Raw genomic sequence first — 26,304 nt, forward strand, 5'->3', positions numbered from 1 at the left:
CAATGTAATTTTTAAAGTTAATTCACAGGGCTGTAAATGTCTATATTATATTTCATTTTTTACTGCAAATAGTAATTATATATATATATTATAGGGTACAATGAGATGTTATAATACATATATTTATTGTACAATGCTTAAATTGATTTAATTAACATATCCATCATCTCATATTAATATATCTATCATTCCTTTGCAGTGAGAATATTTAAAATCTACTCTTTGCAATTTTGAAATATGCAATACCTTATTAACTATAGCAACTCTGCTGTACAAGAGACCACCTAAACATTTTCCCCTAACTGAAACTTTACACCATTTAACCAACATCTGCCTTTTTCTCAGCCACCTTCTACTGCCTCCGAGCCTCTGGTAACCATCATTCTACTCTCTAACTCCATTAATTTAATTCTTTTAGATTCTACATGTAAATGACATCATGTAGTATTTGTCTTTTTAGGCCTGGCTTGTTTCTCTTAGCATAGTGTCTTCCAAGTCTGGCCTGCTGCTACAAACGAAAGAATTTCCTTCTTTTAAAAAGCTGAGTAGCATTCCAGTGTATATATTTATCATATTTTGTTTACTCATTCATTTGTTGATAGTTTATTTGCTGGCTTTGAGCAGACATAATATAGTGCATCAAAAAAACCCACAAATTACGACCATTTACGAGAAAAAAAGATTCTGAAATAGAAACATGATGAACGTGAAATTACCACTTTAAAATACACAGACCTCACAATTCTGTTTTATTGCTTTAATGTCATTGTTACATGCAATAAAACATACAACCTGACCATCATCACTGGACTGGGTCCCTCCTGTCTACGTACCTATTTCTGGCCTCTTAGCCCCTGGTATCTCCAGCTACCTATGGAGGTAGCTGGAAAAAAAGAGGAAATAAAAAGGTTTGTTCAAGTCAAGGTCCCAGAGCCACAGAAACTGCTCAAGAAAGCTCAAGCTGGAAACAAATGTGAGGTCCTGAAAAGAAGAAGCAGTGTTCTAGATTCCTGTCACTGACGGCTGCATAAACTGAATGTCAATATGTACAGAACACATGAAATACCTACTTTTTATGCCCCACCTGGAAGAGTTATGAGATGTTAAAAACATCCTAGAGTTTGGTGCACAGGTGAAGTTTGATCCTCAGTTATGAGTAAGAAGTATCACATGGCGGGCCAGCATGGTAGCTCACGCCTGTAATCCCAGCACTTTGGGAGGTCAAGGTGGACGGATCATCTGAGGTCAGGACTTCGGGACCAGCCTGACCAACATGGCAAAACCCTGTCTCTACTAAAAATACAAATATTAGGCAAGCACAGTGGTGTGTGCCTGTAATCCCAGCTGCTCAGGAGGCTGAGGCAAGAGAATCGCTTGAACCCAGGAGGCAGAGGTTGCAGTGAGCCAAGATCGCACCACTGTACTCTAGCCTGGGCAACAGAGCAAGACTGTTTTTCACTAAAAAAAAAAGTTTCACATTGCTAGATGCCACTTCTCTGGGAGTTGAATCTCTCTGCAGTGACTCAAAAAGGTATCACTCCTGATTCATGTAGTCTCTGGTACAACATGAAAATGTCCATTGCAAATAATAGAAAGAATTAAGTGGCTTCTGAACCAGAGTTTGGTGCCTTCTTGGAAATGTGTCAGAAAAAAAGTGAGCTATCCCCAGTGTCTTGCCCCTAAGAAAAGTACTTGAGGGTGAGAAACCCCAGTAATTACCTTCTTGATTCCTCTTCTCTACTATTACAATATTTCAAATGACTTACAGAAGTAGAAAATCATTGTTTGATTGCTGCTCAAAATAGGAGAGTCTCCATTTTCTCTTGATTACCTAATTACATAGTTGTGCTTGTTAACAATTTCCAAATTATATATCCTGCCTAATAAGTCTATTTTTCTCTCCCTCATATGTTGTCTGGATAATTCAGCCGCATTTCACTTGAAGTTCAGAGATGCTTGTGCCCTCCTCAGCACAAGAGAACATTCTATTTCCAGCCATATCCTCCTGTATTGTTTGGCTATATCCTCTGACTCCAGTAACTTTAAAAGAAGTATTCTTTCTGTCATCTAAAATAGTGCCACATAAAGACTATTGGGTTTCCATGATAAGATGTAAGTCTCTTTCAAACCAATCTATGGGTTATTTACTTTCTTCTACAAATATCAACAGATTCATAATTTAGAAAATAATATAAACTTGTTTTACATCAAGGTGAAGTATCACTGCTTAGATCATGTTGCTTTGCAACCATATCAACTTAATACTAAACATCCAAATAAAATAAAAACATATAGCCATTAATCTTGTAGATTCACTAATATAAATTTGGTTTTACAAACAATTTGCTAAAAATGGGGATTTTTTTCCCAACATTGACTTCTATTGTTTGATAATAAACATCATTACATAGTGAAAATCTACCAAAAATCAAGCTGGCCCACTACTTCTGTAGTCCCAGCTACTTGGGAGGCTGAGGCAGAAGAATTGCGTGAACCTGGGAGGTGGAGGTTGCAGTGAGCCAAGATCGCACCACTGCAGTCCAGCCTGATGACAGAGCAAGACTCCCTCTCAAAAAAAAAAAAAATTTCCTCTACTGAGGTCACTCTTTGGTGAACACTCACATAACACAGTATCTTCAGGTTTTTAGCCTGTCAAGAGAGTTCCATCCACATAATTCTTCCCCAGACCTCCTTGTGACCAATTATCCAATCATATTCATTCCAAGTCTCTCACCATCCACCAAACCGTTGACCATAGCCCATGAATTGATAAATAATCACACATCTGGCCATTTCTGTTTCCAAGCAAAGCAAACAACCAGATGCAATATTTGAAGTTCCACTCTGTGGGAGGATTTCTCTTCACCACTGTTATTCACAGATGTCCCGGCAAGGGGCTGTCGTCCTGTAGCTGTTCATTTTTTGGCAGTGCCTGAATATTGTGCAAAACCATCTATGAACCAGGCCCAAGGTTTCTTTAGGGCCTTACAGTTGACCATAGGAAACTCCCGTGAGGCCATCAGTGAAAAGCAGTGTAGCATGAGTGGGGCTTATGGACATTTGGGTCACTTCTTTATGTAATTTACTTGTGTTTTCAGGACCTGCTTGAACCTGATCTCATATGTATGCTTTCCATTTTATGATGAAGTGCTCTGCATAAGCCCCGTTGTATAGCTTCGTAGGTCAGACAACATCCCTTTTATGAGGGCAGCTCAGGTCACGTGGTAACTTGGTGGCCCATGGTTAAGTATTCAATCTTTACTAAGGCCCAGGAGCAAGCCCAGTGCAGTTTTCAAAAGAAGCTTAGGTGTCTGAGGAAATGGCAGGGCTTTGCTCCAAAATTCTAAGAGCTTTCACTGTGATTCACCTACAGGAGCCTTACAAAGGCCCTAAACAGAATCCCTATCTGCCGCTGACACCTCAAGAACCATTAGGTCTGCTGAATCCCATGGCCCATATAGCAAAACATCTTCCACGGCAGCCTGCACCTGTTGCAGAGCCTGCTCTTATTCTGAGTTCCCACTCAGAACTAGCAAGTTGCTTAGGAAATTGGCTAGAGTAACACACCCAAATGAAGCATATGCTGCTGCCAAGATCCAAAGGGGGTTACACTAGACGTTGTACTTCTTTTTTGGGCATAAGGGAAACCAGGTACAACAATTTATTCTTCATCATACAAGGGAATCTCAACACGCTTTACACCCCTTGACCCTAGAAATTTCACTGAAATAGAAGATCTCTGATTATTGTCACAGGAATTTCCCATCCCTTGGCATGTATACATCTCATCAATAAATATGGAAATGCCAAAGATTGTCAGCATACCACCAGAAGCTAGGAGAGATGCACTGAAAAGATTTTCCCTTAGAGAAACCAACTGAAAGTTTTTACACTTTTTCCCTCAAGAGACATGCTTTGCCAATACCTTGACCTTGGACTTCTAACCTTCAGAATTGTGAGAAAACAAATTTTTCTTATTTAAGCCACTCACTCTATGATCCTTTGTTATGGTGATCAGTAAACTAACACACCTAGATATTCAAGTTTATAGTCTCTTTATCCATTTATACTCATTTTATTCATAATATCAAAAACTTAAATATCCTACGTATCCGTCAAGTGATTAAATTAACAAATGATAGTATTTCTATATGGTGACATACTAAGACAAGTCAGATGTACGACTACTGATAAAAGGTTAAACATAGATGAATCTCAAAAACATTATAATGAATAAAAGAAGCCTTATACACACAAAATAAATACAGAAAGGATACATCGCTACAATATCAAGGAAAGTTATAATTATACAAAGCAGATCATTGGTTGCCAAGACTGATGAAACCGAGGGAAAAGGAGCACTATGGAACTTTGTGGAATGATGCACATGTTCTATCTCTTCATAAGGAGGTGATTACATTTAACAAAATCCTTATAACTCACCCTTACAGTGGTTAAATTTTCTTGTATATAATTATACTTCAGTAAAATTGTTTTAAAAATGTAAACAACTTAAAATATTCAAATATTTATATGCATAAAAGATAAGACAAGCTTCACCAGTTTACAGATTAAAAAGCATTTATACAGCAATGATTTTATTGTTCTTCACAACCACATAAGACAGTTATATTTTTTAAATTCTACTTTGCTGAAAAACCAGATCTCAGAAACATTAAGACATCTTCCATGGCTTACAGTGAACCACCAAAAGACACATGCCCTTGGATTTCAATATTTTTTCTACTAATCAATACTGTTTATTAACCTATTGCCTACCCCTTCTCTTATAATTGCAGACTGTTATTCAAATTAAAATTAATCTTACTACAAATATGGTATTCATAGCATAAATATAGCTACACAGGCATATAAAAAGTAAAAAATTTTGTCATTTTTTTTAAATTGGCTAATTTGTACAAGACTGACATATTTTTGATAGAATTACTTTTCTAGAATTTCAAGGTTTCTATTAAGTTTCCCTTCCACACATTAAAATCACCACAAGAGAGCAGAGAATTAGTTGAGTAGAGAGGCAAAATGTGTATACAACAAATGAGGTAGCTGAAGTCCACCTATTGATTAATGCTTGTCAAGGACTAAAAGGTCAGTACAGGTTAAAAATCCCCAATCTTTAGATCTGAAATGCTCCAAAATCTGAAACTTTTTCTTTTTGAGACAGAGTCTTACTCTGTTGCCCAAGCTGGAGTATGGTGGCAGGAGCCTGGCTCAGTTCAGCCTCATCCTCCCAAGCTCAAACGATCCTACTACCTCAGCCTCCTGAGTACCTGGGACCGCAGGTGCATGCCACCACTCCTGGCTAATTTTTAATTATTTGTAGAGTCAAGGGCTCACTGTGTTGCACAAGCTGGTCTCAAACTGCTGGGCTCAAGAGATCCACCTGTCTTGGCTTCCCAACGTGCTGGGATCACAGGCATGAACCGCATCACCAGCCTAAAACTGAAGCTTTTTGAGCACTGACTTGAAATAGTGACACTTTTGCTTTCTGATGGTCCGGTGTACATAAACTATGTTTCATGCACAAAATTATTTAAAATATTATCTAAAATTACCTTATGCTATTCAGATAAGGTGTATCTCAAACATAAGTGAATGTTTAGACTTGAATAACATGTTCCAACTCTCTCATTATGCGTATGGAAATATTCCAAAATCCAAAAATAAATCGGAAATCCAAAACACTTCTGGTCTCAAGCATCTCAGCTAAGGGATACTCAATTTGTATACTGTAACTATACCAAAAAATATGAATGCATGTAAGTTAAGGCCTTTGTCTCCATATTAGGAAGCTGGCCTATCATTTAAAAATTTCTTGGGAAAGAAAGGATAATTAGGTGGATTATTTTCCAGTTTGCTTCAATTTTAAAACCAGAAACTATGCATCCACCTTCAGTAGCGATAACTAATCACAATTAGATTAGCTAGTATGTTGCAAACAAAGGTATAAGCACAAGTTTACTTTCAATTTCTACTAATCTTTGAACAAAATCCTTCAATTCTCTATTGGCTAGAAAGGCAACAATGAGCAAATATATATTATTCATTTCACCTTTTTGTGTGTGTGTGTGACGCTTTCAGGTTCTTTTCTGAGAAAAGCCAATGTCAAAACTATTAATTCTTGAACTATTACTGCAAGTTTATAAGCAGGAATCTCTAGTACATAGAAAAAGCAAAATTGAAGTGAATATTAGCTTAGCAAAGGGTCTGGTCACTCGTCTTATAAAGTTTGGTGAGTCGATTACACCTCAAAGATGACATAAGTAATTGGAAGGGGAGATGTTGGCATTTGAAATCTTGAGAGCAGGGTTGGAATTGAAGATTTTGAGACATATATTTGTGGAGGCTTATTCTTAACGAAAAGCCAAACTCTGCAAAATATTTAAAGAAGTTGATTCTGAGCCATTGTGAGTTACCATGGCCTGGGGTACAGTCTTAGGAGGTTTTGAGAAAGTGGGCCTGAGGTGGTCAGGTTACAATTTAGTTTTATACATTTTAGGGAGACAGGAGTTCCAAGTAAAGACATAAATCAATACATGGAAAGTGTACATTGGTTCAGCTTAAAGAGGCAAGATCTTGAAGCAGGAGAGAGCTTACAGGTCATAGGTAGATTCAAAGATTTTCTGATTGGCAATTGGTTGAAAGAGTTAAGCTTTGTCTAAAGACTTAAGAAGTGAGTAGAAAAGAATGCTTTCGCTAAAATAAGGAGATTGTGGAAAACAAGCTCTTTGCTGTTTAGACAAGACTCATAGATAGCATCTCTCAGACGGTGTGTAATGCTATACCAAGGTCAGGTTGGAATGGGACTCCTATTGCCACAATCAGTCTGTTTCATCGGTCATACAATCTTTATTTTAATGTTGATCCTGGTCACTTGTGCCTATATTCCAAAAGGGGAGGGGTATAACAACGTGTGTTTCACCCCCTTCCCTATCATGGCCAGAATTCAGCCTTTCAGGTTAATCTGAGGTCTCCTTGGCCCAGAACGGGGTCTATTCAGTTAGTTAGGGGGATTAGGATTTTATTTTCAGTTTACGTTATTGTCTTAAGTTTTTTTTAATGTTTTACCACCTCCATGTCCTCAAACTTTACAAGCAAAACACGTAGAATACTTTATTGTGTCAATTTATATGATTTCACCTAAACCACAGAGATGTCACATTCCACAGTTGCCCAAGGATATACAGTAAGATAATATTTCTAAACTTTAGTCAGAAATGAATATTTCATGCACCACTCAGAGTGAAGGACTCCTCCGGAGTCTGCTAGTCTGCGTCATCTGCATTGCTGGAAGGTGATAAAGCAGCTTGAGGGTTTTAGTGTGGAAGCACAACTTCATAATCATTCTCATGGGTGCAGGAACAAGGCCTAATAACAGAAGTCCTAAGAAGGGCATATTCTGTCTCTGACCTTTCTCTAAACTCTCTCATTCTCCTTGTGAGGGAGTCAATGTTCTCATAGCCATCATCATTGGAGCTCAGGGAAGACCTCCGATGGGGGAGGTGATTAATGACAGTGTAGCACACTTCTTCAGAACCACTGCCATTCTCGTTTTCCTGCCAAGCACAAAGAGAAAAGATATCAAGGACCCAGAGTCATTCACAAATTGAACTCAGTGCCCTACCCTCCCTTCTTCTTTATACAGCTCATGGTGCTCTTACACCTAAAGTATCCAAAACCCAAGCATTCCTATACACCAATGATAGAAAAACAGGGAGCCAAATCATGAGTGAATTCCCATTCACAACTGCTACAGAGAGAATAAAATACCTAGGAATGCAACTTACAGGGAAAGTGAAGGACCTCTTCAAGGAGAACTACAAACCACTGCTCAAGGAAATAAGAGGACACAAACACATGGAAAAACATTCCATGCTCATTAATAGGAAGAATCGATATCATAAAAATGGCCATACTATCCAAAGTAATTTATAGATTTAATGCTATTCCCATCAAGCTACCGTTGACTTTCTTCACAGAACTAGAAACAAATACTTTAAATTCCACATGGAACCAAAAAAGAGCTCATATAGCCAAGACAATCCTAAGCAAAAACAACAAAGCTGAACAAAAACAGAATAGGAACAGCTCTAGTCTGCAGCTCCCAGTGAGACTAATGCAGAAGGTGTATGATTTCTGCATTTCCAACTGAGGTACCTGTTTCATCTCATTGGGACTGGTGAGACAGTGAGTGTAGCCCACAGAGGGTGAGCAGAAGCAGGGTGGGGTATCACCTCACTGAAGAAGCACAAGGTGTCAGGGAACTCCCTACCCTAGCTAAGGGAGGCCATGGGGGACCGTGTCTTGAGGGACAATGCTATCTGCCCCAGAGAGTACACTTTTCCCATGGTCTTCACAACCCACAGATGAGGAGATTCCCTCAGATGCCTACACCACAAGGGCCCTGAGTTTCAAACAAAAAACCGAGCAGCCATTTGGGCAGACACCAAGCTAGCTCCCGGAGTTGTTTTTCACACCCCAGTGGCTCCTGGAACGCCAGTGAGAGAACCATTCACTCTCCTGGAAAGGGGGCTGAAGCCAGAGAGCCAAGTGGTCTTGCTTAGTGGATCCCACCCCCACGGAGCACAGCAAGTTAAGATCCATTGGCTTGAAATTCTTGCTGCCAGCACAGCAGTCTGAAGTTGACCTGGGACACTGGAGCTTGGTAGAGGAAGGAGAGTCCACCATTACTGAGGCTTGAGTAGGTGGTTTCTCCCTCACAATGTAAACAAAATCACCAGGAAGTTTGAACTGGGCAGAGCCCACTACAGCACGGCAAAGCTGCTATAGCCAGACTGCCTCTCTAGATTCCTCCTTTCTACATAGGACATCTCTGAAAAAGAGGCAGCAGCCCCATTAAGGGGTTTACAGATCAAACTCCCATCTCCCTGGGACAGAGCACTTGGGAGAAGGGAGGGGCAGCTGTGGGTGCAGCTTCAGCAGACTTAAAATTTCCTGCCTGCCGGCTCTGAAGAGAACAGCGGATCTCCCAGCACAGAGCTTGAGTTCTGCTAAGTGACAGACGGCCTCCTCAAGTGCATCCCTGAGCCTCATGCCTCCTCACAAAAAGACACCTCCCAGCTGGGGTCAACAGACACCTCATACAGGACAGCTCCATCTGGATCTGGCAGGTGCCCTCTGGGACAGACTTTCCAGAGGAAGGAACAGGCAGCAATCTTTGCTGTTCTGCAGCCTCCACTGATGATACCCAGCAAACAGGGTCTGCAGTGGACCCCCAGCGAACTCCAGCAGACCTGCAGAAGAGGGGCCTGACTGTTAGAAAGAAAACTACAAACAGAAAGCAATAGTATCCACATCAACAAAAAGGATTACCATGCAAAAATTCCACATGAAGATCACCAACAGCAAAGACCAAAGGTAGATAAATCACAAAGATGAAAAAAAGAAAAAGCTCAATAGGCTGAAAATTCCAAAAACCAGAATGTCTTTTCTCCTTCAAAGGATCACAACTCATCACCAGCAAGAGAACAAAACAGGACAGAGAATAAGTGTCACGAATTGACAGAAGTAGGCTTCTGAGCTAAAGGAGTATGTTCTAAACCAACGCAAGGAAGCTAAGAACCTTGATAAAACATTAGACAAATTGCTAACTAGAATAACCAGTTTAGAGAAGAACATGAATAACCTGATGTAGCTGAAAAACACAGCACAAGAACTTCATGAAGCATACACAAGGTATCAGTAGCCAATTGATCAAGTAAAAGAAAAGATATCAGAGATTGAAGATCAACTTAATGAAATAAAGCCTGAAGACAAGATTAGAGAAAAAAGAATGAAACAGAAAAAACAAAGCCTCCAAGAAATATAGGACTATATGAAAAGACCAAACCTATGTTTGATTTCTGTACCTGAAAGTGAAAGGGAGGATGGAACCAAGTTGGAAAACACTCTTCAGGATGTTATCCAGGAGAACTTCCCCAACCTAGCAAGAAAGACCAGCTTTCAAATTCAGGAAATACAGAGAACACCACAAAGATATTCCTCAAGAAGAGCAACACCAAAACACATAGTCATCACATTCACCAAGGTTGAAATGAAGGAAAAAATGTTAAGGGTAGCCAGAGAGAAAGGTCAGGTTACCCACAAAGGGAAGCCCATAAGACTAACAGTGGATCTCTCAGCAGAAACCTTACAAGCCAGAAGAGAGTGGGGGCCACTATTCAACATTCTTAAAGAAAGGAATTTTCAATCCAGAATTTCATATCCAGCCAAACTAAGCTTCATAAGTGAAGGAGAAATAAAATCCTTTACAGACATGCAAACACTGAGGGATTTTGTCAACACCAGGCCAGCTATACAAGAGCTCCTGAAGGAAGCACTAAATATGGAAAGGAAAAACTAGTACCAGCCACTGCAAAAACATACCAAAATGTATGGTGACTCATGCCCGTAACTCCAGCATTTTGGGACACTGAGGCAAGTGGATTCACTTGAGGCCAGGAGTTCCAGACTAGCCTGGCCAACATGGTGAAGCCCTGTCTCTACTAAAATTACAAAAATTAGCCAGGGGTGGTGGTACACACCTGTAATACCAGCTACCTAGGAGGCTGAGGCACACAGAATCACTTTAACGCAGGAGGTGAAGGTTGCAGTGAGCTGAGATTGTGCCACTGCACTCCTGCCTGGGTGACAATGTGTGACTCTCCCTAAATAAATAAATAAATGCTTCAGCAGAATTGAGGCCAAAACAATAAGAACTTGCTACTCATCTAGATCAGTTAAAATACTTTTTATTTCCTTTCATTTCTGCATTACAGTTACCACATAAATTATTTAAAATATGAAAGATTTCTAAAAGTATATTTAGAAATTACAAATAAAGGAAGACAGATGCTATTCTTGAATAAATCATCTGTATTTTGACATTTATCAGACAAACATAATAAAAGTTTGTGTTTTTCTTTTGTCTTGCTTTTTGTTTTCTAATTACCTGATTAGAAGTGGATGAAACTTCTTGACCTGGAGGATTTAAAAAAAAAAAGGAAAGTGTTATTTTGCATCATCACAGACTGAAGGAAAAGGTGAAAAAAATAGAATGTAGTAGTAATAAAACTGCGGAGGCCTGTTATCTAAATATCTGACATGACCCCATCTTATAATTGAAGTTCTCAAGACTAAGTGACAAGATAAAGAACACGTGTTCTGAGGTAGCATCAACAGTATGTTCTTTGTGTAAATAAAACACATCTAATGTACTGAATAAAACGGATTCAAAATTTGGTAATAAAATTGTTCATAAACATGCTATGTCAATGCAATATGATAAGCATAAAGAATGATTACAGTTGCAAATTTAAGATTTAAATTTTATGTAAATATCACAGGAAAATCATACAATTCTTTAAAATGAACACTCACTATAGAGATAGGTACAGAAATAACATGAGTAACTATTTCAAGTTACATACAAATATGCAGATTGATGTTAATTCCATCTATGAATGCTGAAGCAATTTACATATGTGTGAATCTGAAATCCACTACTAACTTTTTACTATATTTAATTCTGTAAATTTTAGAATTTACAGAATTCTAAATATGGCAACCATTCCTATTTATGAGAAGAAACAATGTTAGAAACAAACAAAAGGGCATCACGATAAATCCTGCAAATACTAAATACATAAGAGAATATGGTGAACAATTTTAAGCTTAGGATTTTGAAATTTTAATTGAAAGGAAACATTTGAAAATAAATATAATTTGCAAGGCTGGCCAAATGAAACAAAAAATATGAATAGTATGTAACTATCAAAGCATTTGTATCTATATGTAAAATATATTCTTTACAATCGGGCACAGTGGTTCATGCCTGTAATCCCAGCACTTTGATTGGCCAAGGCGGGTGGACCACCTGAGGTCAGGAGTTTGAGACCAGACTGTCCAACATGGAGAAACCCATCTCTACAAAAAATACAAAATTAGCCTGGCATGGTCGTACATGCCTGTAATCCCAGCTACTCAGGAGGCTGAAGCAGGAGAATCTCTTGAAACCAGGAGGTGGAGGTTGCAGTGAGCCAAGATCGTGCCACCTCATTCCAGCCTGAGCAATAAGACTGAAACTACATCTCAAAAAAAAAAGTGTTCTTTACAATACATGCCACACTGCCAAATGCCTTCACCAAAAAATTCGATTAAAAATTAGAAAAAGAGACTCCACCGCAGGGCGTGGCGGAGAACAGCAGAAGAGCTGAGCCAGGGTGAGCCTCACAACAGCAGGGCAGAGCCTCGGCAGGCAAACAGTGGCTAGTCTGCATCCTAGCTGGGCAGGACCTCAACGGACATCCAAAAATAAAGCCCAAACCCCTCAACACAGAGCATTTGAGAAAAAAAAAGGGTTTTTTTAATGAGCTCTGTTGCAGCAGAATCAAACATAGCAGCCTAACAGCCCTGAATGAACAACACTGCTCACAGCTCAGCAATTAAACCCCTATAAAGTACAAACTGTCTCCTCAAGCAGCTCCCTGACCCCTCTATATCCAAAAGACTGACATTAGGCAGGCACCATCCTGGGACAAAGATAGCAGAAAAAGAAACTGGTAGCATCCCTCGCTGTGCCACAGCTGCTAGAGGTGCACCCCAGACAAGCAGGGTCTGGAGAGGACCTCAGCACTCATACAGCGAAGGGCTAGACCGGTAGAAGGAAAACCAAGCAACAGAAATACTTCATCATCAACATTCAGGGTGTCCACTCAGAGACCCAATCGAAAAGTCAGCAACTACGCAGACGACCAGCAGACAAATCCACAAAGATGGGAAGAAACCAGCGCAAAAAGGAGGAAAACACCCGAAACCAGAACACCTCGCCTCCTAGAAAGGACCAAAACTCCTCACCAGCAAGGGAACAAAGCTGGACGGAGAATGACTGTGACGAAATGACGGAATTAGACTTCAGAAGATGGATAATGAGAAACTTTGGTGAGCTAAAAGATCATGTATTAAATCAATGCAAAGAAACTAAGAACCTTGAGAAAAGATTTGAAAAAAGATTTGAGGAAATGATAACAAGAATGGATACCTTAGAGAGGAATATGAATGAATTAAAGGAGCTGAGAAACACAATACGAGAACTTCGCGAAGCATGCACAAGTTTCAATAGCCGAATTGACCAAGCAGAAGAAAGAATATCAGAAGTCGAAGACCAACTCAGTGAAATAAAACGAGAAACCAAGACTAGAGAAAAAAACACAAAAAGGAATGAACAAAGTCTCCAAGAAATGTGGGACTATGTGAAAAGACCTAACCTACGTTTGATAGGTATACCAGAAGGGGACGAAGAGAATGAATCCAAGCTGGAAAATACTCTTCAGGACATCATCCAGGAAAATTTCCCCCACCTAGCAAGACAGGCCAACACTCAATTGCAGGAAATTCAGAGAACACCACAAAGATATTCCGCAAGAAGAGCAACCCCAAGGCACATAATCGTCAGATTCAATAGGGTTGAAATAAAGGAGAGAATACTAAGGGCAGCCAGAGAGAAAGGTCGGGTCACCCAGAAAGGGAAGCCCATCAGACTCACAGCAGATCTCTCGGCAGAAACACTACAAGCCAGAAGAGAGTGGGGGCCAATATTCAACATTCTTAAAGAAAAGAACTTTCAACCCAGAATTTCATATCCAGCCAAACTGAGCTTCAGAAGTGAAGGAAAAATAAAATCCTTTGCGAACAAGCAAGTACTCACAGATTTTGTCACCAGCAGGCCTGCTTTACAAGAGCTCCTAAAAGAGGCACTACACATAGAAAGGATCAACCAGTACCAGCCATTCCAAAATCACACTGAATGCTAAAGAGCATCAACATAATGAAGAATCTACAACAACTAACAGGCAAAACAGCCACTTAGCATCAAAATGGCAGTATCCAATTCACACATAACAATATTAACCCTAAATGTAAATGGACTAAATGCACCAATCAAAAGACACAGACTGGCAAATTGGATAAAAAGCCAAAACCCATCAGTGTGCTGTATCCAGGAAACCCATCTCACATGCAAGGATACACAAAGGCTCAAAATAAAGGGATGGAGGAAGATTTACCAAGCAAATGGAAAGCAAAAAAAAGCAGGAGTTGCAATTCTCATCTCTGATAAAATAGACTTTAAAGCAACAAAGATCAAAAGAGACAAAGAAGGCCATTACATAATGGTAAAAGGATCGATACAACAAGAAGAGCTAACGATCCTAAACATATATGGACCCAATGCAGGAGCACCCAGATACATAAGGCAAGTTCTTAATGACTTACAAAAGGACTTAGACTCCCACACAATAATAGTGGGAGACTTTAACACTCCACTGTCAATACTAGACAGATCTACCAGACAAAAAATCAACAAGGATATCCAGGGCTTGAACTCAGACCTGGAGCAAGCAAACCTGATAGACATTTACAGAACTCTCCACCCCAAATCCACAGAATACACATTCTTCTCAGCACCACATCACACCTACTCTAAAATTGACCACATAATTGGAAGTAAAGCACTGCTCAACAAATGCAAAACAACTGAAATCATAACAAACAGCCTCTCAGACCATAGTGCAATCAAGTTAGAACTCAGAATTCAGCAACAGACCCAGAACCACACAGCTTCATGGAAACTGAACAACTGGCTCTTGAATGTTGACTGGGTAAACAACGAAATGAAGGCAGAAATAAAGAAGTTCTTCGAAACCAATGAGAACGAAGACACAACGTGCCAGAACCTCTGGGACACATTTAAAGCAGTCTCTAGAGGAAAGTATATAGCAATAAGTGCCCATATGAGGAGAATGGAGAGATCCAAAATTGACACCCTATCGTCAAAATTGAAAGAGCTAGAGGAGCAAGATCAAAAAAACTCAAAACCCAGCAGAAGACAAGAAATAACTAAGATCAGAGCTGAGCTGAAGGAGATTGAGACACGAAAAACCCTTCAAAAAATCAATAAATCCAAGAGCTGGTTTTTTGAAAAGATCAACAAAATAGACAGACCACTAGCCAGATTGATTAAAAAGAAAAGAGAGAACAACCAAATAGATGCAATAAAAAATGATAAAGGGGAAATCACCACAGATTCCACAGAAATTCAAACCATCATCAGAAAATATTACAAACAACTCTATGCGCATAAACTAGTAAACCTGGAAGAAATGGACAAATTCCTGGATTCCTGTGTCCTCCCAAGCCTAAACCAGGAGGAAGCTGAAACTATGAATAGACCAATAACAAGGTCTGAAGTTGAGGCAGCAATTAAGAGCCTACCACACAAAAAACGCCCAGGTCCAGACGGGTTCACAGCCGAATTCTACCAGACACACAAGGAAGAGCTGGCACCATTTCTTCTAAAACTATTTCAAACAATCCAAAAAGAGGGAATCCTTCCAAAATCATTTTATGAGACCAACATCATCCTGATACCAAAACCCGGCAGAGACCCAACGAGAAAAGAAAACTTCAGGCCAATATCCATGATGAACATAGATGCAAAAATCTTCAATAAAATATTGGCAAGCCGATTGCAACAGCAAATCAAAAAAGTTATTCATCATGATCAAGTAGGATTCATCCCAGGGATGCAAGGCTGGTTCAACATACGCAAGTCTATAAATGTAATTCACCACGTAAACAGAACCAAAAACAAAAACCACATGATTATCTCAATTGACGCAGAGAAGGCATTTGACAAAATTCAACAGCCCTTTATGCTAAAAACCCTCAATAAACTCGGTATCAATGGAACGTATCTCAAAGTAATAAAAGCTATTTATGACAAACCAACAGCCAATATCATACTGAATGGGCAAAAACTGGAAGCATTCCCTTTGAAATCTGGCACTAGACAAGGATGCCCTCTTTCACCACTCCTATTCAATATAGTACTGGAAGTTATAGCCAGAGCAATCAGGCAAGAAAAAGAAATAAAGGGTATTCAAATAGGAAAGGTGGAAGCCAAATTGTCTCTATTTGCAGACGACATGATAGTATACCTAGAAGACCCCATTGCCTCAGCCAAAAAACTCCTGAAACTGATAAGCAACTTCAGCAAAGTCTCAGGATATAAAATCAATGTGCAAAAATCACAAGCATTCGTCTACACCAATAACAGACTTAAAGAAAGCCAAATCAAGAGTGAACTGCCATTCGCAATTGCTACAAAAAGAATCAAATACCTTAGAATACAACTCACAAGGAACGTAAGAGACCTCTTCAAGGAGAACTACAAACCACTGCTCAACGAAATCAGAGAGGACACAAACAGATGGAGAAACATTCCATGTTCATGGTTAGGAAGAATTAATATTGTGAAAATGGCTATACTGCCCAAAGTAATTTACAGAATCAACGCTATCCCCATCAAGCTACCATCGACTTTCTTCACAGAACTGGAAAAAACCACCATGAACTTCATATGGAACCAAAAGAGAGCCCGCATAGCCAAGTCAATTCTAAGCAAAAAGAACACAGTGGGGGGCATCACACTACCGGATTTCAAACTATACTACAAGGCTACAGTAATCAAAACAGCATGGTACTGGTACCAAAACAGAGATATAGACCAATGGAACAAAACAGAGGCACCGGAGACAACACAACATACGTACAACTATACAATCTTTGATAAACCTGACAAAAACAAGCAATGGGGCAAGGATTCCATGTTTAACAAATGGTGTTGGGAAAACTGGCTAGCCATGTGCAGAAAGCAGAAACTGGACCCCTTCCTGACACCTTACACTAAAATTAACTCCAGATGGATTGAAGACTTAAACATAAGACCTGGCACCATAAAAACCCTAGAAGAAAATCTAGGCAAAACTATCCAGGACATAGGAGTAGGCAAGGACTTCATGAACAAAACACCAAAAGCATTGGCAACAAAAGCCAAAATAGACAAATGGGACCTAATGAAACTCCACAGCTTCTGCACGGCAAAAGAAACAGTCACTAGAGTGGATTGGCAACCAACAGAATGGGAAAAAATTTTTGCAGTCTACCCATCTGACAAAGGGCTGATATCCAGAATTTACAAAGAACTCAAACAGATTTACAGGAAAAAAACAAACAAGCCCATTCAAAAGTGGGCAAAGGATATGAACAGATACTTTACGAAAGAAGACATATATGAGGCCAACAATTATATGAAAAAATGCTCATCGTCACTGGTCATCAGAGAGATGCAAATCAAAACCACATTGAGATACCCTCACGCCAGTTAGAATGGTGATCATTAAAAAATCTGGAGACAACAGATGCTGGAGAGGATGTGGAGAAAAAGGAACACTTTTACACTGTTGGTGGGAGTGTAAATTAGTTCAACCATTGTGGAAGACGGTGTGGCGATTCCTCAAGGCCTTAGAAATAGAAATTCCATTTGACCCAGCAATCCCATTACTGGGTATATATCCAAAAGACTATAAATCGTTCTACTATAAGGACACATGTACACGAATGTTCATTGCAGCACTGTTTACAATAGCAAAGACCTGGAATCAACCCAAATGCCCATTGATAATAGACTGGATTGGAAAAATGTGGCACATATACACCATGGAATATTATGCAGCAATCAGAAATGATGAGTTTGTGTCGTTTGTAGGGACATGGATGAATCTGGAGAACATCATCCTCAGCAAACTGACACAAGAACAGAAAATGAAACACCGCATAGTCTCACTCATAGGTGGGTGATGAAAAATGAGAATACATGGACACAGAAAGGGGAGTACTAAACACTGGGGTCTATTGGGGGGAAAAGGGGAGGGTCAGTGGGAGGGGGAGGTGGGGAGGGATAGCCTGGGGAGAAATGCCAAATGTGGGTGAAGGGGAGAAAAAAAGAAAGCACACTGCCATGTGTGTACCTACGCAACTGTCTTGCATGCTCTGCTCATGTACCCCAAAACCTATAATCCAATAAAAAATTTTAAAAAAAAGGCACAATGATTCTATTAATGTTACATTGTGTAATTCTATATTTCACACCTATGATTTTAGCTCCTTCTGGCTGAAAATATCTCCCTTACCCACCCAAGTAACTCACACACATTAAAAAAAAAAAAAAAAAAAATTAGAAAAAGAAATAAGATCAATCACACACAAACACTTCAAAAGAGTAGAAAAATTCCAAGAATGATCACTAAGGAGCACCATCGTTTTATATTTTACCAAAGAAAGTGTGCTGACAGAGTGGTAGGTAGGTGGTCAGCAACTGAGGATCTCAAGACTACAGTGTGGTGTCCAACAAATCAAGGAAGCAACACTTTCAGGAGGTAGAGCTTGAGAAACACTTACAAATACTAGAGAAAGGGCATTTAAGAGTAAGATTGGAGGCCGGGCGCGGTGGCTCATGCCTATAATCCCAGCACTTTGGGAGGCCGAGTTCAAGATCACGAGGTCAAGAGATCGAGACCATCCTGGTCAACATGGTGAAACCCCATCTCTACTAAAAATACAAAAATTAGCTGGGCATGGTGGCACGTGCCTGTAGTCCCAGCTACTCGGGAGGCTGAGGCAGGAGAATTGCTTGAACCCAGGAGGCGGAGGTTGTGGTGAGCTGAGATCGTGCCATTGCACTGCAGCCTGGGTAACAACAGCGAAACTCCGTCTCAAAAAAAAAAGAGTAAGATTGGAAATTGTTCTTTAAAGTCAGTCGTTGCCATTGGATAAATGCATTCAACTTTTCTGAACCTGACTCACAGTTAGCAATGTATTTTACACCATGATTTAGTAAAAGCACATACATATACATGAATAGAAATCATAGCATCATTTAACAATTTTATTTGAGACGCTTTTTAAATATGTTATTATATTTATGGTCATGATGATGTTTTCTTAAATAAATTTCTTTCGTAGCCCATGGAAATTGCTCAGTGGAGTGGCAGTGGAGTAAGGCAACTTACTGTGATCTGAGATGTGATGGGGAAATGCAAAGTTCCAAACAATGAGGCTATACAATTATTTCAAAAAGCATGAGAAGACAGTGGAAACAACCGCAACAAGAAACTGAGCTTCTTTACAGAAGCAGAGAGTAATACCGTGGTTGCCAGTGACTGGGAGGTGAGAGAAATGGGAAAATGTTGGTCAAAGCACACAAACTTGCAGTATAAGATGAATAAGACAGGGTACAGCATGTGACCAGAGTTAACGATGTAGTATTCTCTTTCCATTTTTTTAACTTTTATTTTAATTTTGGGGTGCGTGTGGAGGTTTGTCCCATGAGTAAACTTGTGTCATGGGGGGTTGTTGCACAGATTATTTCCTCACTCAGGTATTAAGCCTAGCACCCATTAGTTATTGCCCCTGATCCTTTCCTCCTCCTATTCTGCACCCCGCTAGGCCCCAGTGCGTGGTATATCTCTCTGTTTTCGTGTATTCTCATCATTTAGTTCCCACTTATAAAAGTGAGAACATATGGTATTTGGTTTTCTGTTCCTGTATTACTTTGCTGAGAATAATGGCCTCTGGCTCCATCATGTCCCTGCAAAGAGCATGATCTTATCCTTTTTATGGCTCTGTAATATTCCATGGTATATATGTACAGCATTTTCTTTATCCAGTCTATTATTGATGGGCATTTAGGTTGATTCCATGTCTGTGCTATTGTGAATAGTATTGCAGTGAGCACACACATGCAAGTGTCTTTATAATAGAATGATTTATATTCCTTTGGATATATACCTAGTAATGGGAATGCTGGGTCAAATGGTAGTTTTGTCTTTAGGCAGAATAGAATCACCACACTGTCTTCCACAATGGTTGAACTAAATTACACTTATACCTTTTCTCCACAACCTCACCAGCATCTGTTTTTTTTTTTTTTTTTACTTTTAATGATAGCCATTCTGACTGCTGTGGGATGGCATCTCATTGTCATTTTGATACACATTTTTAATGATCAGTGATAGTGAGCTTTTTTTTCATATGATTGTTGGTCACATGGTATGTCTTCTTTTGAAAAGTGTCTGTTTATGTTCTTTTCCCACTTTTTATTTTATTTTATTTTATTTTATTTTATTTTATTTTTGAGACAGAGACTCTCTCTGTCACCCAGGCTGGAGTGAAATGGCACAATCTTGGCTTACTGCAACCTCCGCCTCCTGGGTTCAAGCAGTTCTCCTGCCTCAGCCTCCCAAATAGCTGAGATTACAGGCAAATGCCACCATGCCAGGCTAATTTTTGTATTTTTAGTAGAGACAGGGTTTCACCATGTTGGTCAGGCTGGTCTCAAACCCCTGACCTCATGATCCACCTGCCTCAGCCTCTCAAAGTGCTGGGATTACAGGCGTGTGCCACCGTGCCCAACCCTTTTCCCAGTTTTTAATGGAGTTGTTTTATTCCTGTAAATTTAAGTTCCTTATAGGTGCTAGATATTAGACCTCCGTCAGATGCATGGTTTGCAAAAATTTCCTCCCATTCTGCAGGTGGTCTGTTCGTTGTTTTGTTTTGTTTTTTTTTTTTTTGAGATGGAGGTTCATTCTGTCATCCAGGCTGGAGTGCAATGGCGCGATCTCAGCTCATTGCAACCTCCACTTCCTGGGTTCGAGCAATTCTCCTGCCTCAGCCTCCACAGTAGCTGGGATTACAGGTACATGCCACCATACCTGGCTAATTTTTGGTATTTTTAGTAGAGACAGGGTTTCACCATGTTAGCCAGGATGGTCTCAGTCTCCTGACCTTATGATCTGCCTGCCTCGGCCTCCCGAAGTGCTGGGATTATAGGTGTGAGCCAACATGCCTGGTCATCTATTCACTCTTGAGAGTTATTTTTGCTGTGCAGAAGCACTTTAACTGAATCCCATTTGTCCATTTCTGCTTTTGTTACAATTGCTTTTGGTGTCTTCACCATCACATATTTGCTTGTTTCTGTGTTCTGAATGGTATTGCCTAGGTTGTCTCACAGGGTTTTTATAGCTTTGGATTTTACATTTAGGTCTTTAATCCATCTTAAGTTAATCTTTGTATATGGCATAAGGGGTCCAGTTTCAATTCTCTGTGTATGGCTAACCAGTTAACCCAGCACCATGTATTGAATAGGAAATCCTTTCCCATTGCTTGTTAGTTAACAATGTAGTATTCTTTATTTGAAATTTGCTAAGGAAATAGATCTCAAGTGTCCATATGTTCCCACATTCATACAAGATGGTAGCTCTGTATAGTGATGTATATATTAATTTGATGTAGTAATCATTACACAAGGGGTGTGTGTGTGTGTGTGTGTGTGTGTATGTCAGATTATCGCATTGCACACCTTGAATATTAGGCAATTTTTATTTGTCAGTTATACCTCAATAAAGTTGGGGTGAAAAAGAAACAGAGAGTTTCCTTTAAATATGCTTGTCCACAGAGGCTGAGCCCTGTTATTCATAACCTTGGATTTTGAGTAATTACATGATTACTATACCTGTATACTATGGCAAACAGAGCAAATTCTTTTTATTAAGAGACAGGCTCTTGCTACATTGCTCAGACTGAACTCTAACTCCTGGCCTCAAAGAATCCTTCTACTTCAGCCTCCCAAGTAGCTAGGACTACAGGAGTGTACCATCAGCTTCTTGCAACTTCTTGAGAACAAAAAAAGTACGTTTTTTATCACCTGCTAACATTCAAAGGCCCTATTTTGAAACACCAGTGTATAAATTAAAATTAAGAGAATTTTGGTTAACTTCTTCCCACAAAAGTTATTAAATGCTGATCAAAAAAATAATATACAAATATTACTTTAATTCCAAGAACGATGTGATCCGTTTTCTGATAGAGTAAGAACTCCAAGCAGCCTCTTCTCCAGTCTTTTATTACAATAGGATCAAAGGCGTCTGATAACTGGATGCTTCAATTTACACTTCCCCATTGTGAAAAATATCATGGAGCAATGACTTACTTTTCTTATCTTGATCTTGGTGTTTTCTTTCAAACGCAGTCATTTCCTCCCTACAAGGAAAGAGACAGTAACATGAGATACTCCAGGTTCTCCGAAGCTGAAAATGCCTTTCAAAGCATTTGGTCACCCTTAACCTAAGGCCATTGTTAGATTTACCACGCAAATTCTAAATAAAATTAAAAGGCTGCTTACTCTACCCTTTTTTGAAAAACCACAAAAATCTAGGAAAACAATGAACAGTGGAAAACAAAGTTCCATAGAGCATGGAGCCAAGGAAATTATTAGATTATCAGACCACACGTATTATCACATGTATAAAAACATATGTATAATATAGTGAAATTTAGAACAATTCAAGAGAGAAAATTGGAAGTTTTGACATTTATTTCTCTGCTATTCTTGATGAGGGTGTATAAATCCTTAAAGGTAAATAAGAGAGTCTTACAAATTCTAACTAAAACTTTACAGTCATACACATTAATAAGTGTGGGCCAGTGATTAAAGAAATAGAGATTATTTCCAAAGGGACACAATTTACACAATAAAGAGGAGCCAGAGGCAGTGGGGAGGAGATGGGGTTGCCAGCACATCACCTTTTATTTCTCTGTCACTCAGACTCCTAAATTTAAGGGAAAATGTGGAAAAGGATACAACTTGTAATAAGCTACACATCTCAAGGACAGCCAGTTCCACACACAGTACAGAGATGAGCCTGGGCTAAGTGAAAAATATCTGGGGAGGAAGTATTCTAAAACGACATGCCACAATCAAAGCCTGGGCTTTGCAACAGAGCAGAGACCCCCCTCTTGGAAGCCTGTCAGGCACCCACAAGCAAGGAAATAAAGGAAAGTCATGAGTTCCTTCAACGGAAATTACAGCCACCCAGAGAGCCCTGAGAAGTAGATGAGCAGCTGATCAGCCGGAGGAAGCCTGGACCTCCACAAACACATCATCTGGCACACGGACCTCAGGCACGATGGAGCTGAGGACTGAGCTCCCACCGCCAGGCTTTGTCTAAATTTCTTCCTGAGGAGCCTGGAGGAAATCATGCCCAGGGGCCAGACCTTAACATTCCTTTCTCTTGACCCCATACTTTTAGACAAAGCTTTGCTTTCTTAAACAATTGCACATCAAAGAATCTTTCTTTTCTTTTTTTTTTTAAATTTTTTATTGGATTTTAGGTTTTGGGGTACATGAGCAGAGCATGCAAGACAGTTGCGTAGGTACACACATGGCAGTGTGCTTTGCTTTTCTTCTCCCCTTCACCCACATTTGGCATTTCTCCCCAGGCTATCCCTCCCCACCTCCCCCTCCCACTGGCCCTCCCCTTTTCCCCCCAATAGACCCCAGTGTTTAGTACTCCCCTTTCTGTGTCCATGTGTTCTCATTTTTCATCACCCGCCTATGAGTGAGAATATGCGGTGTTTCATTTTCTGTTCTTGTGTCAGTTTGCTGAGGATGATGTTCTCCAGATTCATCCATGTCCCTACAAACGACCACCTATGATTTATAAGGCACCCTTCCCCCTCAGCTTCAAGGTATCTCACCTTTTTAGCCAAACGAACTGTAATCTCCATGTATTGATTTACAATTTTGCCTGTAAATTCTTCTTTCCTGAAATTTACCCCTGCCTTTAAAAACCCTTGCTTGTAAGCCATTGAAGAGGACGGGTCTTAAGCCTGAGACCCGCAAATAGACACCTCCTTTGTCCTGCAGCGAACCTCCATGTGGATGTTTCCCTTTACAGTGCCAGGTGAGCTGCCCTCATTTGGTTCAGTGACAGCTGTAGCTTGTTTCTCTTCGGCACCCTCCTTAAACACACATGCATACACACCTGTGCATGCACACAGTTTTATCTCACAAATGATCTCCTTTCATTCAGAATACTAAGCGCACAGTTACAAAGATGAACTGGACAACACAAACAAAACAAATATATATATATAATTAATAATTATTAATATAACATATTATTGTTAATAATTATTAATATAACATATATTATTGTTAATAATTATTAATATAAAATATATATTATTGTTAATAATTATTAATAATATAACATATGTATTATTGTTAATAATTATTAATATAGCATATATATTTTTGTTAATAATTATTAATAATATAACATATATTATTAATATAACATATATTATTGTTAATAATTATTAATGTAACATTGTTAATAATCATTAACAATAACAAATGGAGGAGGAAAGTGGACTGCCTAAACCAGGAAAATAATCGTAGAGAATGATAACATTTGTATATAAATTAAAACAACACTAATAGGGGAGGAAAGAATGAAGAGAAGTTAGCTAATAGGTACAAAAGTTAGCTAATAGGTAATAGGTACAATAATATAGTTAGCTAGAAGAAATAAGTTCTAGCATTTGATAGCACAGTGAGGAAAACTGTAGATGAGAATAATTTAGTCCGGACGTGGTGGCTCACGCCTGTAATCCCAGCACTTTCGGAGGCCAAGGCAGATGGATCATCTGAGGCTGGAAGTTCAAGACCAGCCTGACCAACATGATAAAACCCCATTTCTACTAAAAATACAAAATTAGCCCAGCGTGGTGGCGCATGCCTGTAATCCCAGCTACTCTGGAGGCTGCTGCGGGAGATTCACTTGAACCTGGGAGGCGGAGGGTGTGGTGAGCCAAGATCATGCCATTGCACTCCCACCTGGGCAATAAGAGTAAAACTCCATCTCAAAAAAAAAAAAACAGTAATTATTATACATTTCAAAAGAGCTAGAAGAAAAGAATTGTAATGTTCCCAACACAAAGAAAAAATGGATGTTTGAGCAGATGGATATCACAAGTACTCTGATTTAATCAGTACACATTGTATACATGTAGCAAAATATCACAGGTACCCCCAAAATATATACAAGGATGATATATCAGTTTTAAAAACAGGCCAGGTATGGTGGTCCATGCCTGTAATCTTAGCACTTTGGGAGGCCAAGGAGGGTGGATCACTTGAGCCCAGAAGTTTGAGGCCAGACTGGGCAACATGGCAAAACCCTGTTTGTACAAAAAAAGGTGTATATTAGCCAGCCATGGTGGTATGCACCTGTAGTCTCAGCTACTCGGGAAGCTGAGGCAGAACCGCTGGAACCAGGGAGGCGGAGGTTGCAGTGAACAGAGATCATGCCATTGCGCTCCAACCAGGGCGACAGCAGCAAGACTTCATCTCAAAAAACAGATTCAAACAAATGAAACAAAAGTATTCAAAGATATAATGAGAGAAAAGGCATAAAAAATAAATTCTTAAGTCTGAAAACTGACTTCACAGGAGGAAAAAAACTAATGACACAGGAATTCTGAGACATGGTGACTATAGTCAGTGATGAGTGCTTGAAATTCACTGAGGGTAGAGCTCAAGCATTCTCATCACACACAAAAGTAATGGTAACTGTGTGAGGAGGTAACAAATATCTTAACTTGTTAACATACATTGCTGCCTGCAATGTCCTCAGGTGTCCTTGATATCCCATCACAGGGACCTTCTCACACTCCAGAAGATGAGACTTTAGCAAGCCCCTCATTACAGAAAAGGAGCTGGACAGAGATGGCATGATAAAGATTAAAACCAACGAACACTAATACTGTCATGAATTGCTACACACCAAAATATTTAGAATCCATATGAAAGAAAGAAAAAGAACGCATGAAAGGTAACTCAAAACAGTAGATTAATTTCTCTCAGCTGATAAAAAGTAGGAAAAATAATGACAGAGCATATCTGAAATACACAATAAGGTTTCTCTTGCAGACAAATTTCAAAATTACAATCTTTGAACAAAAGATTATATATGTTCAAAATTTGTGTACATAATAATGTGCACTTATTTCTTTTCCCACAAACAGAAGCTAAACTTGTAGTATTTTAAGGCTGTTTTACATATGAAGAACCCAAAATTTAGAGACTGTAAGTAACTTGCCTCAAAACTAACATATAGGATGAAGAAGACTTTAATAAAATCCATAAAGCAGAAATAACACAGACCATGCAGACACTGGTAACAATGAAATAAAATTTAAATTATACTTAAGACTACAAAGCAATATTTGAAATTTAAAATCTATTCAGGTCCAAGAATAAATTAAAATTTGCAAAATATTAGACAATAATAGTATTTCCTTTATGCCACACAGAATACAGGTAAAATATTATTTAGAGGGAAAGTTTATGTTCATATACGCTTCCATTCCTAAACAAGAAAAATTTGAGAAGAAAACTATTAAGTTTTGAATTCAAAACAATTAGAATAGCCACAACTTTAAAAACTAAGGAAAGCAAAAAAAAAAACTGTAATAAAGATAAAAGCAATGATGTTACGACATCCTGGAAAAAAGCAAAACAGAAATCAGATCAGTGGTTACCAG

General features: G+C 39.2%; 2 protein-coding genes across 9 annotated transcripts in view; one reads left to right on the forward strand and one right to left on the reverse strand.

Moving 5' to 3' along the window:
* The window catches only part of LOC100387335 (olfactory receptor 2B11), a 103,129-nt gene that overhangs the window by 15,154 nt on the left and 61,671 nt on the right, over positions 1-26,304 (forward strand). For 2 of the 7 annotated variants that reach the window (XM_078357076.1, XM_078357073.1), the window contains exon 3: positions 18,880-19,083. The exons of 3 other annotated variants lie outside the window; for them this stretch is intronic. The gene's annotated coding sequence lies outside the window, so the exon portion shown is untranslated. Of the gene's footprint in view, positions 1-18,879; positions 19,084-24,024; positions 25,593-26,304 lie in introns of those variants that run through there. 2 more of the 7 variants (XM_078357074.1, XM_078357075.1) reach the window with 2 other exon arrangements.
* Positions 7,100-26,304, reverse strand: part of GCSAML (germinal center associated signaling and motility like) — a 29,297-nt gene continuing 10,092 nt past the window's right edge. For both annotated transcript variants that reach the window (XM_003735264.6, XM_035281439.3), the window contains 3 exons: positions 21,905-21,954; positions 10,970-10,998; positions 7,100-7,574 (listed from right to left, as the gene is read on the reverse strand). In XM_003735264.6, coding sequence (XP_003735312.1) covers positions 7,335-7,574; positions 10,970-10,998; positions 21,905-21,954 — 319 coding nt within the window. In that variant the 3' untranslated portion in view covers positions 7,100-7,334. The remainder of the gene's footprint in view (positions 7,575-10,969; positions 10,999-21,904; positions 21,955-26,304) is intronic.

The sequence above is a fragment of the Callithrix jacchus genome, chromosome 19, assembly GCF_049354715.1.
Source record: "Callithrix jacchus isolate 240 chromosome 19, calJac240_pri, whole genome shotgun sequence".
Classification (NCBI taxonomy): domain Eukaryota; kingdom Metazoa; phylum Chordata; class Mammalia; order Primates; family Cebidae; genus Callithrix; species Callithrix jacchus.